Raw genomic sequence first — 20,231 nt, 5'->3', positions numbered from 1 at the left:
TCCCCTGAGCCTCCTCTTCTCCTCACTGAACACTCCCGGTTCCCTCAGCCGCTTCCCGTCAGACTTGTGCTCCTGACCCTTCTCGGTTTCGTTGCCCTTCTCTGGACGCGCTCCAGCGCCTCGATGTCTTTCTTGTAGGGAGGGGCCCCGGACTGAACGCGGGGCTCGAGGTGCGGCCCCACCAGTGCTGATCACCACGGTGCTCCTGCTGGCTGCACTATTGCTGATACGTGCCCAAGCTTTGAGGCAGGACTGCAGAATATGGCTCCAAATAAAGTCTGAGCTCCTGGTACTGCAGAAACGCTGTTTGCTCTGATGCAATTCTCAACCACATCACCACTACCGATTGTTTCCATTAGAAAGGTATCTGCTAATCTGAAAATGGATCTAGAAGCCATTGTTCTAGATACTGCTGTTGACACAGTAAAAAGAAAGCTCATGCCCTGCAGAGCTCAAGGCTAGAACAGATGAAGCAAACTGTGAGGACACCTGCCGAGAAGCCGTACAGGTTTTTTCAGGTCTCACAGACTGTTGCAGCAGCACAAACGAACCTGCTGGAGCACTTTCTATAAGCCGGAACACAAACAGACAGGTCCGAACAAAGAGGACGCAGCTTCAGCTTACCTTGAGAATGTTTGCTGGCTTCTAACAAGACCTCCTGCTTCGGAACAACCTCTCTGTTCTCCACAAAGCCAAGAAGAGTGGCTTGCAGAAACACAGCATCTCTCCGATGCAAGCCAGCAGCAGCGGCACGCACAAAGGTGATGGGTCTCTTCACAGGCAGGCACACGTACGCACGGCGCACCGCCTCTCTGCACTGCCTGTCTCATCTTGTCTTCGCCCTTCTAGGGAGCGGGCAGGTACTGGAGCATGCAGGGATCTTGCATTTTGCACCCTGCAAGCAAACTGTTTCTCAGTAATTAAGTGGCCCAGGACTGATCAGGGAGCAAAAGACCCAAATAGGTAGGATAATAGGTGAGTATAGTAGACAAAGCACTCAGAGAGCAGTGATGCACTGTCATAGGCTGCCCAGAGCAGCTGTGGATGCCCCGTCCCTGGAGGCGTTCAAGGCAGGATGGATGGCACCTGATCTGAGTGACTGCCCTGCCTATAGCAGGGGGATTGGAACTGGGTGGACTGTAAGGTCCCTTACAACCTCATGCATTCTATGATTCTATGAAAGCTATGGGTGGACCTCATGCTTCTTGGACTTCTCACTAGCCTACAAGTAGCAGGATGCACCAGAAGAAGGGACTGAAGCTGCCTCTTGCTCATTCTTCAGTGCTGTGATCACATTAGGACATAAGATACCTGAGGAATACTGCTTGTTGGCAGGCTGTTGAAAGACAGTAGCGGAATTGTCGATTGGTGACTCATGACCACATATAGGGTTGATGACATAAACTTGTGAGGACACTGAGAGTGATATATCTTAAGTATGCCTGACACTACCACCCCCCATCCCTTTTTTGATAAAAAGACAAAATGCTGGTATAAGGTGTTGCTGCAGACAGCATAGCTCCATTGCTTTTGGCAAAGCTAGGCAGATTTACACTTACTGAGGATATAGCTCATTCTGTTCATAACAAATCATTCTTCCTGGTCACATTCTTCTTTTTTTTTCTTTCTTTTCTACAGGAGAATGCTTCTAGAAGACAGAACCCTCTTATTTAAGCACAGGAGCAATGCCACAGCGACAGCAGTGCAAATTGGACCACAGATTAGCTGGCAAGGTTGTTCATTCTGCTAACAAAACTCCCTAAGTTCATCCTTTGATATCACCAGCAAACTCCTCCACCTACCAACAGCTGCCCAGTGCAGCTCCTGTGCTCTACGGCAAACCTCAAGGCAGGTGCAGAGAAATATGTACCTCTCTAGAAATACTGCAGTGGTACTAACTATTGCAAGCCTTTCTTGTCGGGAAAGGAAGACTAGTCTAACTCTGGGCCCACTGACACACAGTGCAATAAAAAGGAAATGGGAAGAGAATCACGAGATCATTACTGCCACACTAATGTTGTCAAAACCAAACCTGCAGTGGGTTTGAAGAGCTGCTCTGTCATTCCAATGCCTCAGTTTTAACTCATCATTTTCACCAAACTGTAGCATGCATGTAGGAGGCCATAACTCACGGACTTCCTTCTCCCATCAATAATCATGTGACATTTTAAAAACAACAGTCTAAATTCAGCCCTGGAAAGATATGTTACTGATTTCTGTAAGTGCTGTGACCCCCCAAAAAATAATTCCTTGACGTTGTCATTTCCTCTTCAATCTCTGAAAGAAGGAGGTTAGTGTGACATGAAAACATACAAACACAAGTTTGTAAAATTGAAACTTATGCCAAAAACTTAAACAATGAACTCGCTCATCAGGTCAAGGCTATCCTCAAAAGTTTTGAGATGTTAATCTTTTTTAGAGGTTTCTCTAGTAAGACCACCCAGGTCATTGCCAGCTTGAATTCAACTCTCTTTTGCCCTTAAAACTAACAAACAAACAAACAAACAAACAAACAAAAAACTTCTTGTGATCATCAATATCACCAGCAAAGCAAACAGCTGCACTTTCGTAGCTTCACAGGGATATCTGAACACATCCAAATTTTGCTCTCAGCAAAAATATCTACACAAAGGCCAGCTGAAGGGTATAAGTTCTCAGTAGGCAGAGGGCAGATGAGTGGTGTCAGGTTCCTTTTGTTGTTTTCCTGCGTCTTCTGTTCCTTTGCCATATCCACAATCTCACCTAGCTTTGTCCTAATTACGTAGAGTACTTCCTGGTTCCTTCTGTGCCTTTTGTGCTGTCTCTGTTCAAAGAGTCTGTCGGTCTGTTTTTCTGGATGCATTTTCTTTCTCTGTGTAATTGAAACTTTCTTGAAGCGTTCAGAAGGAAGATTGTATCAGTGTGCTCTCCATATCATTATCTCTGAGAGCATGCTGAGAAAAGCAGAGATTCTGACGTGCTTTCCCACAGCACCATATTCTTCATGATTATTTAATTTATTCCTTCTGCAGACACACCAGGCTCAATAAGCCTTCAGGTACTTCTGTGCTGGGATGTTGTTCTTACTCATCTCTTCCTGAGCTTCAGGGATAAGTAGTGTCAAGGCAGAAAGAAAACTGATACATGACAGAATTTTAAAATTTTGAGTTTTCTAGAGGGTGCAAATTGTTTCCTTCTACAGCCTGATAGTGCAACACAAGTAACTTGCCATGGCAACCTGCTTATGAGACAGAAAAAAGAGAGCACCGTGCTTTGTTACTGTAGCAAGGGAAGAGGCTGAGACCTTATCCTTTTTGGTCACTATTGATCTGCTCAGCATCTAGGTAAGCTGTCAGTAGAAGTTTATGTTGTATTTGGTGCAAGCTAGCTGATGTGTTAGCCTCTTTGATACTTGGATCAAAACTGAAGTGCGGTCAGAAGGAAAGAAGGAAGTGCTCAGAAGAATTGAAACAAAGCTGGATTCTCAGAAGCACAAGGCCTAATCCATATCCGCAACAAGCTGACGCAACTCTGCAGATGCCAGTAAGAGACAAACCTTTTTCTACAGAAATTAATTTGGCTTCCATTCTCTGGCAGTCTTGGTTCTTTTCCCAATTTCTTTCAAGAAAACTCAGCTCTGCAGATCTGGGAGTATTCTAGAGTTATCTGGGACAGAAGATGGCAGAGACTAGTGGAGTCTGTGTTCACATCCATTCTCTTTACAGAGATGCTTGTGGGAAGGGCAGACTTCCTGGCAGCTTACTTGTATTAGTGAGAGAACTGAGAAAAGGCAAAGTGAAGTGGTTAAGGACAATGAGGGGAAACCCTCAGAAGTGTCACTGTGCAAGGAGAACAAAACTCATCTCTGTTCACTCAGAAGAGGATGATTGTGGAAGCTGCTATATGTGCAAGCGTTCCTAGAAGCCAGTGTACTTAAGGTAGGCTCATTTGTTAAAAAATAACAGGCCTAGGATAAATACAAAATGTTAGCTTTACACCCAAACTGGAAAGGATACCTTCTGGAGGACAGTCTTCAAAAGTGAAAGAAAAACAGAAAATTTCTTAATCCCTAGGCTACTGACGTGAGTTATAAGTAACATTCCTCCCATTGTGCAATGGAATAAATATGTGGTTTCCCTTTTTGCTTTAAAAAAACTCTATCCCAGTTAATGTTTAGCTTGTTGATATATTATATCAACATATATCAATATATAAAGTATTTTGGTATAGCATAGTTGATATAATGGTGAAAAAGTGGTAAACAGTGAGGAATGGCAGCCAGCCTTCTGGGCTGAATTTACAGATAAGACTGCTGTGGCTCCCGGACCATCTTTGTCTAACTTCCCAGTGAGGCTGTAGAGAAAATACTACTAGATGACAAGCCCCAGCAATATTATGGCTTGGAAAGTAGCCCCTGAGAGAAGCTCTTAATGTATCAGATAAATCTATACAGGGATGCAAGGCTATAGCTTACTCCTGACAGTGAATTGTTACACTGTGAGTGACTGCCTAGAGAAATACGATGGGGGAAATCGGAGTCTTCTGCTGCACAAAGAAGCTATGAGGTAAATGAAAATCACTGATTTAAAAAAAATAAAAAATAATAAAAAAAAGCATGCTAAAACTATCCTTCACTATAATTTACTATAATTGCAATTTCTACACTGTCTTTTAGAGAATGGGAAAGGTATGTCAGTTTATCCTTACTACATGTTGCACTGAAAGAGGCATAGCCACAACAGATGTCACCAATGCGTATCATCATCCCAAGGGCGTGGGGCTCACAGAAATACCTAAAACTTGGAACAGAAGTGCAACTGAGAAACCACATAGAGGAAAAAGAGCAGTGAGTTCTGGTATTGTTATTTTTTTAAAGACAGATGCTGAGCAGAACTGGAGTGATTTCCTGTAGTAATCGATTAACCAAACCCTGAATTAATTCATCAACCCTCAATCAACTGACAAAACCTTCCACTCATATTATCTCCAAAAATGTGACATTGCTTCAGATGACCCAACCAGTGAGTGAGCCCACTTTGTTTTTAAACCTAAAAATAACAGCATTACGGATGGATTAAATTCTACTAAGTAAAGCACTCGAGTTTCTTTTAACTGAATCATTTGAAAACATTGCAGAAAATTCTGGTTAGCTATAGCAAAATCATCAGTCTTGGAGAGTATTGTAGTCCATGGTAGATCTTTCTCATCATGGATTTCTTGTTTGAAATAAGCACAATCATTCACACAGCACCTTGCCAGGTGCCTGACTCAAGCCCCCCAGAGCTAGAGAAAGATTCCTATTGACTGAATTGATTTTGCTGCCAGTCGGATTTGATCAATTATAAACTGAATATAGAAACTCACAAACATGAGATGTTCTGGTGTCATAGAAGGTAAAGGCTTTGTAATCATTGCTTGTCTTCCGTTGTGTAAAAACACAAACAACTGCAGATTCTTGTTTTATATTTAAAAAATAACAGCAATTCCCATACAAATGTGGACATAATTAAAAGTCTGGTCAGTTCTAATGGGCCAGTCTCTTTGTATAGATACCTGTAGGAGTAAGAATCATATCTCCCTTATACGTGATATGCAGTAGTTGATAATGTGAGACCCTCATCTGTGAGGACAGTGGGGTATCTGGACTTCACTATTCTGCTGGTAGGAAGAGGGATGGGATATAAATCCAACGTGCAAGTTTGACACTAATGAGAAGTAGTGTTGCTCTCTACAGTTGTGGTTTGAAACACACTGCCTTCTACAGAAAGTGCCCCCTTTGCTCCAGCAGGTGTTTGCTCAAGTTTCTAGCAAATTTTTTTGAGTTTTGTGTTATTTCACAAGTACTGCAGCTGATCACACAATGAGTTTGGAGCCTGAGATACTTAGAAATGATACAGATTCCTTCATGAAATGCTCCCCAAAGACGAGGGTGACCAGAGTTAATAAGTATCCCATGTCCACTTCCACTCAATCCCAAGCCTCCCCGGGACCAGCAAAGGTCAGATAGGGCAGGAGGTCTGGTAAGATAGGAACCCACAAGTTAAGGGCCATGCTGACTTTCCTGGCAGTGGTTTGCTGGCATGAGCACAAGAGCTTTTGCTTGCTCTCTGCTTCAGTCCAATGTCAATCATTCTCTTGGAGCCTGATTGTCAGATCACCACATGCAAAGGGAGGTTCTTGCCCTCACCTTCATACAACAACAGCTCAGGTCTCTGAGAGTAGAAGGCTGTATTTTTTAACAAGCCCTCACAATTCTTAGTCCCCTTGTGATTTTCCTTTTCAAACTCTTCAGTGAAGTTTGAACACTCATATACACCAACAGTTTCTTTTTGGGACAGCTCGGATCACTTACCATGCTCTGGGTCATCTATGTCACTTGTGCTGACAGGAGCTGGTCTTCCAGGCATGGAAAGCAGTTGGGTTGCTAAGGGATGTCTTGCTTTCTCTGTCATTTCTGCATTCACTGATGTGTGACGGATTTATCTTTGTGGAGTTCAAGGCTTCCCTATAGCAGATGAGTTTGTACTTGAATCTGAGACCATCCTATATTCTCCTGGAGGACGCACTAAAACTATTCTCACTTCTTTAAAAATAATCTTCTTACTCCTTTGTCAATTAGTACAGAATTTCTTCCCCTCTACACTGCGGAACAGTTGTTAACTACATCTGTTTCTCAGAGATTTCAAAGCAGTGTTGCACAGCATGCAGCCACAGTAAAACTAAGTAGAATTAAAGGCACTGGTGTTTGTTCAGTTAAACTACTAGTTTCTTTTCCTCTGATTGCTTTTTAATGTGCCAGCTGCACTTTGTCTCTAGCCCTGCCATGCTTCCCTCCTTCTCGTCATCAGACTCAAGCTGCTTATCCTTTTCTTTTCTGCCATGTCCTTCACTGATTTCTGTTTTTCCATTTTCCATAAGGAAGAAGGAACAGGCTGCCCAAGGAGGTGGTGGGGTCACAGTCCCTGGAGGTTTCAAGAAAAGGATAGGTGTTGCATTGCATGACATGGCTCAGTGGGCATGGTGGGGATGAGCTGGGGGTTGGAATAGATGATCTTAGTGGTCTTTCCAACCTTAATTATTCCATGATTCTGTGATTAGGAGCCCCGAACCTTGCTTCCCAAACCTTCTGTAAGGTTTCTATATCATGATGTCCTAAGCAACTTGTTGCAAATTTCTTCTTTGGCATCCAGACATTGCCTTTTCCACTCCCAGTGTACTTCTGCTGGGGAAATACTGAGACTGATGTACCATAACACCAATTAGAAGTGTGACGTGAATCCAAGCGATTGACTGAATTTTAGCCATTGACTGTGAAAGCAAAGTAAGCTAATGTTAATCTACAGATGTTGTATTAACACTGAGAGTTTTCCCAGTCCTCATTAGCAATATACTTTGATAAGGGTAGAAAGTGTTAGCTATGGTTTCCCTTCAGTAAGCTGCTTAATCACCAGAGCTTACTGGCAGTGGGATTTGGGAGACTTACACGATCACAAAGTGTATTAAGAGTAATACAATACTCTCTAGCTTTCCTGTGATATCGCATGGAGGAAAGAATGGATTCAGGGCTGCTCTGTTCCCTAATTTAAGAGACTCTGGTGTGTTTCAGGCACTGTGTGGGGTGTGAGGGCTGGGCCAGAAGCTTCTGCCTCCTTAGCCAAGATCTTCCTCATTTTAGGGGCGTACTTCTAACAGCTCTCCTGCAACTATCAGCAGATGCCAGTGGACTTGTTAGAGCACGTTGAACAGCACATTCTTGCTGGCTCACTGGGGTCTGATCCAAAGCTTACTCCAGGCAAAGAGGAAGATTCATAGACTTCTTCAGTGGCATTTGGACTGCCCTGTGGACACAGAAGCAAGATGGCTGGTAAGTACATGCATGAGAGGACTCTCTGTTTCACTCCAAAAAGATGGCAAAAGAGATTCTGCATTCCAAACCTGTACATCCTGGAACAGTAAAGCTAATATGAATCCTACTTAATAAGTGACTCAAAATCACTTTCTCCCTCAGTTTCTGAATCATCTGCATTTCAGCCTTTTTGAGGTTCTTAGGTAATGGGATGAGAAGAGTGCTGCTTCTGCGGTCATTCCCACATGCACTGATTTCCAGTCACTCTTTTAAAATGCTCTCTATCATCGAGCAGCTCTCATGTAAAGATCTCAGACATGAAGTAATCTTTCTAGCACTTCTAGAGAAAAGCTAGCAGCCATTAAACCTGTTTTATAGGTGGGTGGGCTGAGCTCCAGTCTGACAGAGATCACAAAGCACATTTAAGGCCAAACTGCCTGAGCTGCCACATTCCCACAGCAGCGATGACCGCTCAGGGGGAATATTAACCTCCCTTGTTAGAGAAGAGTGCCCAGGCAGAGGGGAGGGCCATGCAGTCTGCTGCAACTCCACTTGTGTACATGCACACATGACTACAAAGTAGATAAAAACTAGCTGGCCTCGTGCCTTGAATCCGGGAGTCCCCAGTACGAAGGCTTAGTGTATGGTAAACCAGCATGCCATGCTCAGCCCTTTGTGCTGAGCCATCAGGCAGGTGGGAAGGTAAAGCTCAGGCTGGGTGCTCATTCCTGAGTCACCTTCTTCAGCATTTGTTATTGCCTAGCGTGTTAGCTTGCTGGATAATAAATGACTTCATTCACTGCAGCAGTGAGGACACTATTAAAAATTAACTCTGGCAAATGGTCTCGTGTATTTTTCAGACAGAGGCAGACAAGGGAGAAGAGGAAAAGAGTGTTGTTGAAATCTGGTGAGCAGAAAGGGGAAGTGTTGAGTTTTTATTAATGTAGTTTGTTCAGGCTTCAGTTTAGTAAGTGCTGTTGTTGGCAATTGATGATCAAAATTCCAGGAGCTTAAGGAGCTTTGTAAGTTTAAAAACAATCTGAATAGAGGAGATGCAATAGCCATTACTGTAAGGCAGGTCAAAGATAAGATAAATGTGGATTACTTTTTTGAAGCATAACATTTTACTTGTTTGCAGAAATAAATTATTTTATTACTTGGCTGTTACTACCACACATGTGTAATGTGATATGTAATGAAAATGAACTTTCGCTTCAGGTATTGCACCATTTTCTCACGGTACCACACTTATAACCATATACTATCCATGATAGCATGCAGAGTATATTTACCAAAACGGAAAGCTCGCATTAAAAATTGGAGGAACTAAGCCAGCTTGCAGATAGATCCCTCATTTTCCTGGCTTCTCTTGCCTCCAGCACCCACACAGTATCCATCAAATTGTCTCAAGACAATTCCAGGCTGCATTTTAAGCAAACGTAGGGCTTGGGCAAGATGCCAACCTGCTAGGCTCAGAGCAGGGAGTTCTGCCTGTGTGCACTCTCCCACTCCCACCGCCTGCATGTTGCAATTCAGTGCAGGGGAGCTCAGCTTTCATCTCAGCAAAAAATCTCTCAGTGCTCCTTGCTCCCTTTGTGTCACTCAGAGAAAGGGATGTGATCTGAAGTTTGCTGGTGCTGATATTAATGATTCCATTGATGAGACAGAACGTCCCTCTCGTTCTGAGAGCAGAAAAATGAACTTCAAGTCCATCACTAAACCTTATTCAGATGGCTTTGATATAGCAGCAAGCAGCATGCCCCATCCTGAGCCCAGGGTTCCCAGAACATCTAACAGCTCAGTCCGTAGATGGCTTGATATCAGTGAGGAGGCTGGAGTGTAACATAAGCTGCACTGCCAGGTGCAGTGACTGTGCAGGCAGATCTGCCTGCTGGCTGCCACTCTTCTCCCAGAAGCATTTCACAGTTGTTGATATCATACTCTGTGCTGCAATATGATGGCACCTTTCAATGGGCCAAGGGGTGCTCTGCATGTACCAAATCACCTGCCGATGTCTGTGTGCCACAGGTATTTGTAACCATTAGGGTTCATTGTGCAGGGAAGATGCTATAAAGTTCCTGCATAAGCAGGGTTAAGAATTTCCTGGCTGAAGGCACTCAGTTATTGCTCTGTCCAAGTTGGAGACTTTTCCTACTCTAATCTCTTTCTTTACCTGTTGCATTCCCGTGGTTTGTACACCTTCAGCATCAGCCTTCCACGGAGCTAGCTGGTAAACAGTGAGCACAGCTGAATGCTGCACACACCTGTGTTTCCACTGACACTTAAGGAAATGTGCTCTTTGTGCTAGTTTAACCCTGTTAGCTAACCCTGACCTGCTACTGCAGAGAATAATCAACTGATTACTTAGCAATTAGCCAGCTGCCACTGTTTGGTGTGCAAGATTGCTGTGAATGGTTAATGAATGTCCCTGCGATAGCCCAGCTACTGCATGGCATCAGGAGTGACTGCTGTGGGTCCTCAGAGAAGGACAGGTTTGTGGTGATGTGGTATGAGATGTTAGGGAGTGCCAACATTTTGCATCCCCACTTGGTCGTATTTTAGATATGTATATCCATATTGGCATCCAGTAGAAAACTACCAGAGCCAAACATGGTATACAGATTAGTAGATCTCAGAGAGGAGCTGGATTCGAATTATCCATTTTGTTCTTGGTTTTTGTGAAATGCTACTGAAACATGAACTTCTGCTCATCTCAGTGTATGGCATGAGTCACGTCTCAGCATCCTATTGTATCAGAAACAGCCACATATAAATCCAGCACGGGTTTGTTGCCTTTATATTTTCCAAATGTTCAGATCCAAATTGGAAAGGAAATTGTCAAAAGCCCATTTCTGTTGCTAATGGGGGTGGGCAGGTCTGAAAGTGCAAGGTCTTTGCTTGGGCTGTAGGAAGTGAGTGGAGATGAGTCACAATATTGCAAGACAGTCCAAGACTGTCCATGACAGACAACAGTAGTTTGTAGTCATAAGATGCTTCCATTCTTATTTCTGTTTTCTGCTGCAGGGATCTGCACAGGCAGAATATTCAGCTCAGGAACTAGGAGTTTCTGATAAACCACTGCAGAGATTTACTCCAGGATCTCTTTTACAGTGTTTCAAATAAAGAGGATGCTGGGATGGAGTGTTCAGCTAACAGTGTAATCATGCAGTGATAAACTGCAGAGTTCACAGCCAAAGAACTGATCTGCAAGCAGTGCTGGAGGCCCCACAGCAGACAGCATGTCACGTCCACTACCATGTGCTGTATCCTTGAAAGCAGACTGTCAGGTGGGAGGCTGGAGGTAGGTGTGAGATTTGCATGGACTGTGATGTTTCCTATGGTCCAATACTCTGAAATACCACCTGAGCAATTGTCTTTGTTTCACGTGGCATGCTGAGATATGTAACAGAGTTAACTTGTACTGACAGCGTATGAAAAGTACAGGAGCATACCAATAATCCATCTTCTGTCAGCACTAATCTAACTTAGCTGCTGGAATAACAAAATACCCAGTCCTTTTTCTAAGCACACATTATGCAAAATCAGAGCCAGGGCTGTAAGGAGGATATTTGGAATTCAAGCCTCTCCTGTCATTTTTACAACATGGAAACATCCTTTCCTCTTTATAAGCACAGGCTTCCTTCTGCTAGCTAGCATTGATAGGGAAGTTATGCAATTCAGTGACCCAAATACAGATGAATCCCTAAGCTTTCCCAAAGGACTTCCAATGGGAAAGGGAACATGAAATCCTTAAATTTTAGGGAAAATCCCAACATGGGTTGGTGGTGGGTTGCCTTATTTTTCATGCCTGTGAAGCTTTGCTGGACTCAGATTCAGGCTGTGCACTACAAAATGGAAAGCAGAAGCAGATGTATAGAGTCAAGGGTTCCTTTGACAGAGCAAATAGGAAGCCCAAGCCCAACCATTTTTGTCTTTGCTCAATTCATTCATCACAGCCAAGTCAAGAGCAAGCACAAATCGCTGAGTAGACTGTGGAGCTGCAATGCCCCAGGGAACATTTGGAATGGCATTTAAGGCAAAAGAAGCAATTTGGCTCTTTGTATGTGAGGATAGAGAGCCACATCCCCTCAGATACAGACACTAGAATGACACAGGTGTGCATGTGAATGTTCAGGAAGGGTATGCAGGGTTCATTCCTGCCCAAACGCGGCCTGCAGAACTGCCTGACAGCAAATCTACATGCTGGTTTCCTCCCTACACTGCTGGACACTATGTCCTGGGACTTGTGAAGTACTTCTGTCAAAGCTGTTGTTTGTAGTGTGGCTTCTAGCAGTGCTTTTGGGAGTGATGGCTGAAAGCCTGGCTGTACATGAGTTGCATGCAGAGTAAGCTTAGAACTTTGCAAAACAGTGCAAACAAGCAGTGAAATTGCCTGCAGACTGGTGCTTTGAACTGCTTAATTTTTTTAAAAGGTCCAGTTTCTCCACTGCTTCACATTGTGTGTTGTCACACTGATGGCAAGTGAATATAAACCTATCTGATTTGGTGGCATTTTGTGGTGGCTTTGCACTAGCACAAAAAGCAAGCAAATGCTGCAAAGCTGCTGCTTCACTGCTCGAAGACAGCTCGACAAATTTCACAACTAATGCCTGCCTGGCAAAACAGAACTATAAACACAGTGAGTTCACAAGTTTTCCTTGCACTGCAGAGAACAAGTGCTGCTCCTGAAAAACTATGGCAAAACAGACATTGACCTTAACTTCTTTCCAACATCAGTTCATTTTTCTCTTAGTATAATGTTGGAAACAAAGTTGTAACTCGGTCATTGACCGTGGAATTCATCCCAGAAGAAATGCAAAGACCACCAACAATGTGGACCAGGTGTGAATTATAAATAGCATCAACAAGAGGCTTTCGGTGTCCCAAGTGCATTAACTCCACAGCCAGCAGTATTCCTTTTATATTTTTATTGTAGGCCAACCATTTTAAAGCCATCTCAGTAAGACTACCTCTTGCTTGGGATTTGTGAATAGTGAAGACTGTAACTTAAATGAATCCCCTATAGTAGTACTACAGTTTTAACAAGTTTTGTATCTACCAATTATTTAGCTAAAATGATTGTCTTTATGCTGTAGAGTGGCTCTATATATGTCCTGTGTAGTGGGACATAGCCTGGAAGAGCAGATGTGTCAGATAACAACCCTGGCCTTCTCAACGCTGGAAATGATTTGTCAAAAAAGAAGAGAAGAAAGGTAGATGTCCTTGAAGAGAAACACAAAACAGCAATCTTTATTTTATACACAGACATTTCAAGTTAATGGTTCAACTGGAGTCATGAATGATATAAGCAAGGGAATTCAAGCATGTTTTCCAGGCTCTCAATATATACTTTTTCATACTAAGAAAATTTTGTTTCCCTCTTCCTCAAATGGGTCAGGAGAGAAATCTTCTCCTTATTTATTTATTTACAAATCTTAGTTACAACTAAGACAGAATTAGGAGATAAGCCTGCTGGAATTAGGATATTATGACTTGTCATTTTAAGTGTATGCCCCATTTCACTTTTGTTACTTCATGTCTTTCACTTTGATCAGTTGCCTCAACCACGCATTAATGCAGCCATTTCTGGGTAGAGTCACTTTGTCACAAGCCAAATTCTGTATTTCTAAAAGAATAATGCAAAGGGAAGAAAAAATCCACTAGCCTGGCATTGGCACTGGGGATTGCTTGAGTGTAAGTGGAATTCCATTGGAGTTTCTTCCTCGCAGCAGAGCTGAACGTGCTCAAGGCTTAGGTTAAAGAGACATCCCCACAGTACAAACCAGCAGCACCACATTTGAAGCTTGCTGTAAGCTTCCCTTTTCTCTAAGAAACCATCCTCTGTTGGAAGGTGCAGCTCGCTGCCTTTTATTGCTTTCCAGTCAATAGTAGGGACAAAGAAAAATCACGACTGCCAGTGTTTCACTAAGAATTAAAATGCTCAAAAAATTTAGTTACTTTTTTTTTTTTAGGTCTAGTTCAGCTTGAAAAGATACAACTTTGTATGAAATGCCATATGTTGCCTGATGAAGCTTTCCTATAAGGTTGTACTTTATGAATTTGCGTAAGTCTGTGAAAAGGAGCAAAAACAAATGCTTGCATCTGGCAAGTCAGAGAAAATGTTTTTTAACTGGATCATCTCACTGCCCTTTCTTTTCATGCCAGATGCAGTTACAGCAAAATAAATTCAATTCACAGATTTCTGTCTTCCTCTGGATCTTTGGATCAGTTCTAACTTCCACCCAGCTTCATTCATTGCTTCTGATGATGGTATTCTGAGCACATGCTGTGAGCAAAATTGTTCTTACATCATCTTACGAACACAGTGACTTCAAGCATGTGAAATCATGAGGTTAATACCATACCCAAGGCTTCAAAAAAGGCCCTTTCCAGGGGTCTTGGCTGAATTTTTGAAAATGCTGTGGTAATTTCTAGTTCTTGATCAACACAAGAACTACCAAAGGTAAAAAGTGTTCTGCCGTACAAGAGCATGAGAGAGTGGTCCAGCAGAGCAGCAGTCTGAATGGGGGAAGTCGGAACCACAGCTTAAATTACTTTCACCTTAGTTTTGATTTTTGCCCTGTATAAAATGGTAGTGAAATATTTGTTCTGCATTAGCTACTTGGAATAATAAGCTTTTGGAGGCACAGCTTTTACCATATCTGATGTATTTCACCTCGTAGTGTTTGCTGTATTGACACCTTTTTTTGGTACAAAGTATGAGAAATTGAAAATCAAATCAGAATGGGGCAAGCCTGAAGATATCCCAAGCATGGACTAACAACCAAATTCCCATTCCTCTGCTTTCAATCCACATCATAGAATCATAGAATTGCTCAGGTTGGAAAAGAACTTAAAGATCATCGAGTCCAACCACAACCTAAATATACTACCTAACTAACAACCCTCTGCTAAATCATGTCCCTGTGCAAATGTATAACATCTGAAAGTCTGCAGTGAGAGTTCTTCTGGGCAATACTCATCTCCGTTTCTGTTAGTGCCCTTTGAAAAAAACACAGAAGCATGCTAATGATGTTTGATAATGATTAAGCCGCATCATCAGAGGAAGGCTGGAAAAAGGGGACAGAGTGATAAGAATAGAATAAAACATAGCGATACAAAGTGCAACGTCACACACTTACTTACATGAAGTGGGGACTCCCACTCCCCCAGAGAGGACAAAAACAGAGAGGAGCCTCACCTCAATAGCTTATGATTACAGATGACCAATTTGGTGTGATAGGATAGTATATATTCCACCATATAAGACATGTGGAGTAAAGGATGCTATTCTGATCACCTACCTTCAAGGAAAAAAAGCTAGAAAAGAAAAACTGGGGTGATAATAAAAATTGTGAGCTTGCCTCTAATGATGGAAGATTTTGAGTTTGGCTTGTATGACTTAGCAATATAAATGTCAAAACGAGATGAGTGCGGGCCCTATAAATATATCAGGAAAACAAATATCAGAGAGGAGTTATTTTTAGCTGGAAAATATTTTGGCAAAAGAACAGATAGGTATAAACTAGCAATAAATAATTGTAGTCTATAACTTAGGACATCTGTAGCAATCAGAGAGGCTACTAAGAGGAGGAAGAGACTGGCAGGTATCTAGGTGACTTTGATGTGGTTACCTGCAGTAGAATTGGATCCCTAACCAGAAAGCCCCTTCTTATCCTGTATTTCTAAGGTGTAGTGCAGTAGAATTCCTAAATGTTAATTTTACAAGTATCAACAGCAGTTGGCACTTAATCAACAATATTTATTAGTAGGTGGAGTGACTGGTTGCTTTTTGGATACGCTGTGACTGGATAAAGCCACAAGGACAGTTGTATCTCTTCTTCAGAAGACTCCAAAGGAACAGCGTGTCTGACCAGGCTTGGTTTTCAGAGAAAGTTTTGCCTGATCCCTGTTCATTTGCATTGCATCAATATAATTAATCCAGTCTAACCTGTTCTAGTTCATGGCACTCCTGTGATGGTGAGATCAAAATCAGGTCCAACATCTCTGACCGGGTACGCCATTTGTTAATACTGCAATTTAAAGGTTTTAAACATCTTGTGGCAAAACTGCAGCAAAACTGCTACAAAGCTTCATGTATGTACAACGTGATTCCTGGATAGAGATCACTTCAGCTCCATAGTTATTAATTCACAGGTTTCTCGCTGACCTTAGCTCAGCTCTGGGAACTGTGCCAGAACAATTACAGTAACTCTGAGCAGCGCAGGCATAAAGCTCCTGTATTTACTCTGAAATTGTGCCAGGTTTTCTCTGGCTCAGTGATGGAAAGATGCATTTCTTCTTTGATTAGTTTCAAATAGTTCAGCCTGGGTTGGCTATAGCAAGGTTATTTCATCAAAAAAACGGAGGAGAAATAAGGTATCATGCAGAGGTGTCCATACAGTATATACTTGCTGCATAGATAACATTAAGGAAATGCAAGCTAAAAAGGGGGAAAGCAAGTCAAGGTGACTTGTTATCCAGAAAGTAAGTGGCAGAGTTGGGAATGAAATTCAAGGGGAATATACTTCACTTGGTGTTGTTTTCACTGAATTATGCTGTCTTTGTGGAGCATGCTGAGGCCCACCTCCTTCCTTCCTGCAAAGGTAGGGCAGCTGGAAGGCAGTGACACCAGGTGAAGCTGAGCATGCTTATCACTTGGGAAACCCAGGCCCCTGGTGATCTTCTCCGACATTAATTGACTGTCAGACCTTGCAAGAGGGGAGGGAACACATTTCCTGATCTGTGGTTTAAGGTAGTGTTTTCCAGACTCTGGAGTGAATTTCGTGTTGTTGCAAAGGAAATGATGATGCAATACTCCAGCAGCTGCTGTGCTCCAGCATCCTTGCAAAGGTACAGTACATATTTTGTGGGTGTATGTGCATATTCAAAACCCCCATTTTTCCTAACAGCAGGCAGGCCTCCAGGTCTCCGCTCCAGACCCACCTTCCTATCCCCAAAAGAAACACTGCTAAGGGTTGCTCCCAGCAAAACTGAAGCGAGCTCCTGAAAAATCAACCTTTTATGTGAGACTGCCGTGGGTGTGATCTCATTTTCCTACGTGCCAGATCTATGAGTCCTGTACCTAAAGCATGGAAAGGTTCCTCATAACTGCAAGTGAAATGGCAAGAGCAACATTCTGAATTAATATATTGTGATGAGTCTGAAAGATCAGGGAACGCGTGTCTTTGAATAGGTAAATCTAATTGATGAACGCATGAGTCCGATGATGGAATTAACCTGGTTTAATTACTCTCTCTTGGTAAAGATGCGAAAACTGTCTGTAGTGTACTTTAGTCTTTTAGTTTTTAAAATCAATCACATTAAGGGAAAGTAAACACATTTGGTTCAGAGAATGGAAGGGCTGTTATGTGCTTAGTTTATATGGCTCTGCAGATGCCCAGTGAGCTGTCAAGCTCCAGAAAGTGAATCCTGTATGCTGGCCTGTCTGTGCTGGGGGTGTACGTAGCAGTGATGGCTCCATGTCTTCATGCCCAAGCTCTTAGTTGAGCAGAAACAAACCATCATGCCTAACACAGATGGGATGAAGATTTGCTTCAGGAATTGTATGGGAACTGTTGGGTCACAGCCTGAACCACTGATTGAGCACCTGGGGAAGACCCGGTCAGCCCTGGGAGCGCAGGTGAAGGCAATTCATCTGCGTGACCCCTGTTAGACCTCATTTAAGGGCTGACTGCCACTGGGGAAGGATCTCTGGTTGGGGATCTCTTCCTTGTGGAGTCTTTTCTGTAAGCCTATCTCTTGGGAGGTGGGTGAGTGCCTTTATTTTCCTTTGAAATACCCTCTCATCTGTGTTAGTCCCTTTGCTGTTACTCTCCTGTATTGCCCTTCCACCACATTAATGTTTCCAATTGTAACAGGAGGTCAGTGGAACATCCAGATAGTGTGCTAGGAGATGTCCCAGAAGATCCTAACCTCCTGAAATCACCCAGTATTCTTGATTCATACCAGAGGTTGAACAGAGAAGAAGAACTGGGATGATGCCGTAGTGCTCTCCAACAGGAGATGGTGAATGGGACAAGCACAGCATATTGCTGCTCATGCATCCAAGCGATGAGCAAACTGTGCAAGTTCTGCTCTTGCTGCTTTCAAAGCTGTATCGCCTCTGCCTCAAACTGTTTCCTGCACAGCTCTCCCCTTGCCCTGCAACCGTCCCCAGGGCTCCATTCAGCCAGGATCCCTCGCTCCAGGGAACACGCAGAGCTCTCCTTCCCTCAGCGCCCACCATGCCGCAGCCGGTCGCCAGCCGGCGGGCACGGCGCGTTGCGGCGGGGCGGGGCGGCGGAGGGAGGCCGGGGCTGCCCCGCGGCGGTGGCCGTTGCCGGGTAACTGGGGCCTCCCTGGCCGCAGGTGGGAGCCGTTCGGGTCCTGTGGCGTCCAGTTTCTGTTGCTGGGAGTCTCTCTTCGCGCCCCGGTCCCTCGCAGGGAGCAGCTGGTGGCAGCCCGGAGGCTCCTGAGTGTTTGTGGGAGCCGTGGGCGCCGCATTAGTGGGCGGTTGCCTGTCCTGAGCAATCCCAACAGCCCGTCTGGTCGTGGTCATGCACCTAGCTTGCTCCGTTCTCGTGGAAAACTCTCCATTATTTCACCATGTGAATTCTCCTGTTCATCTCAGAGTTTTCCATCCCGATCAAAATTTTCTGGTGAGTATGAAAATGTATTAATCAAATGTATTTTTAACCCTTTACCCTTGTAACGTAGCCTCAGCTAATTCTTAAAGCCCATGAAATGACTACTGAGTAAATAATTGTTCAGCAAATACCTTATTTTTGCATTTATGTAGATTCTTCTATATCAGTCTTTCACACACTCGTGTTTCCCTCTGGAAACTGCTCAGCTCTGCTAGGCTGTACTGCCACTCTACGACTGCTTGAAAGGAGAGATTGTGGCCAGATGGGGGGCTCTTCTCCCAGGTAACAGCAGTAGAATGAGAGGGCATGGCCTCAAGCTGTGCCAGAGGAGGTTCAGGTTGGGTATTAGGGAACATTTCTTCTCCTAAAGAGTGGTGATGCAGCAGCACAGGCTGCCCAGGGAGGTGGTGCAGTCACCATCCCTGGAGGTGTACAAGGGAAGGGTGGATGTGGCACTGAGGGTCATGGTGGGATTGGAGTGGGGGTTGGACTTTGCAAGCGTAGAATCTTTTCCAACAGTAACAGTTCTGTGGTTCTACACATACTGTTACATCTTTAAGACCTATTGATCATGAATGTGTGTTGTTACAGCTGAGGAAGAAGTACTTTCTAATTGTGGAACGCTCAGAGTCTGTGGAGGTTTCACTTGAAGGCTTTGTTCTTACTGTGTTTTGTTTTGTTTTTTTTAAGCAGGTTATGGAGGAATCAAACAAGAAATTGCACTGTGGGCAAATGCATCACTGAAGATAAATGGAGATGAATGACTAGTAAATGAAAATCTCTGTAGCAGAGGGATGGAAAGCAGAAGGGGCAGAACAGCAGCACCGCTGGAAGAAAAGGTGAAGTAATTGAAAAGGAACAAGTGACTAAAATGTTTCAGATTTCTATTTGATGTGGTTTGGTCCAGTTTAAAGAATTTGCATAAAGAACTTCAGTTAAAAAAAAAATGCAGCGTTCAGACATGTCAGAACTTGGAATTGCTGTCATTAATTGTTTTTTTTTAACTATGCTTTTTCTGGCCTATGTGTTCTCTCTCTTGGCTTTAATACTGAGAACGTGGGCAGGGAGATGGAACTTTGGACACTGTATGCCATTACTTGTGCGAAGTGGTGTAAGAGCCATGGGTGCCCCAGGCTTCTCAGCTGGCTACTCAGTGAAGAGTGGGAACTTGTGTCTGTTCTGTCTTATTATACTCTTGGAGCTCTTATATGAGGAGATTTGATAAATGGATACATGCATCTATGGCAGTTTGTTAGTTCAGTCGTGTGCTACTGTCAGTGGGAGAGAGAACATCGGGCTCTGCCTGTGGCCTGTGATGTCAGCAGCTTGCTTTACCTCAGCTCTAGGAACTTGGTTCTATGTGAAAACAGGATTCAGATATGATATGAGAAAAAAATGTGAATTAGTACCAAACTAGGCTAATTCCTAAGCTGTGAGCACAACCTACTTTATATCAGTTGGGCCACAAGTACTTGCTGTAGTACAAACCAGAATGTCAGATTTGCTGTGATGGACGTAATGAAGGCTAACTTACCTGTATTTGAAATAAAAGATGGGTGATGCTGGCCATTCAAAAGCAGCATTATCTGACCTAACAATAAAAATAAATTCCAAGAGCTTTCCTTCTTTCATTGTAGTACTTCACATAGTGAAGTATTTGAAATGTAGTGCTGTTTATCCTACAGTTTTTGCATCGTGAGTTTTCATTTAATTTTTTTAGCATTGAGTTCTCACACTACTTTGATTTCTCTTTTTTT

General features: G+C 43.3%; 1 protein-coding gene and 1 long non-coding RNA gene across 3 annotated transcripts in view; both read left to right on the top strand.

The window, feature by feature from the left end:
- The first annotated feature begins 6,902 nt into the window (after positions 1-6,902).
- LOC104911048 lies at positions 6,903-16,446 on the top strand. Its single transcript, XR_004159850.1, has 4 exons — positions 6,903-7,843; positions 10,937-11,126; positions 12,922-13,038; positions 13,798-16,446. It is a non-coding gene; the product is annotated as an uncharacterized LOC104911048 (long non-coding RNA).
- Positions 16,447-18,398: 1,952 nt separating this feature from the next.
- The window catches only part of LRRC56 (leucine rich repeat containing 56), a 53,336-nt gene continuing 51,503 nt past the window's right edge, over positions 18,399-20,231 (top strand). Inside the window, exons 1-2 of one of the 2 annotated variants that reach the window (XM_019615440.2) lie at positions 18,399-18,486; positions 19,168-19,313. In XM_019615440.2, the coding sequence (XP_019470985.1) occupies positions 19,269-19,313 (45 nt within the window). In that variant the 5' untranslated portion in view covers positions 18,399-18,486; positions 19,168-19,268. Of the gene's footprint in view, positions 18,487-19,164; positions 19,314-20,231 lie in introns of both variants that reach the window. The other variant, XM_031553466.1, reaches the window with a different exon arrangement.

Source organism: Meleagris gallopavo, chromosome 5 (assembly GCF_000146605.3).
Source record: "Meleagris gallopavo isolate NT-WF06-2002-E0010 breed Aviagen turkey brand Nicholas breeding stock chromosome 5, Turkey_5.1, whole genome shotgun sequence".
NCBI lineage: Eukaryota > Metazoa > Chordata > Aves > Galliformes > Phasianidae > Meleagris > Meleagris gallopavo.
Note: the sequence above shows the minus strand (reverse complement) of the source record. Positions and strands in the feature narration are given on the sequence as shown.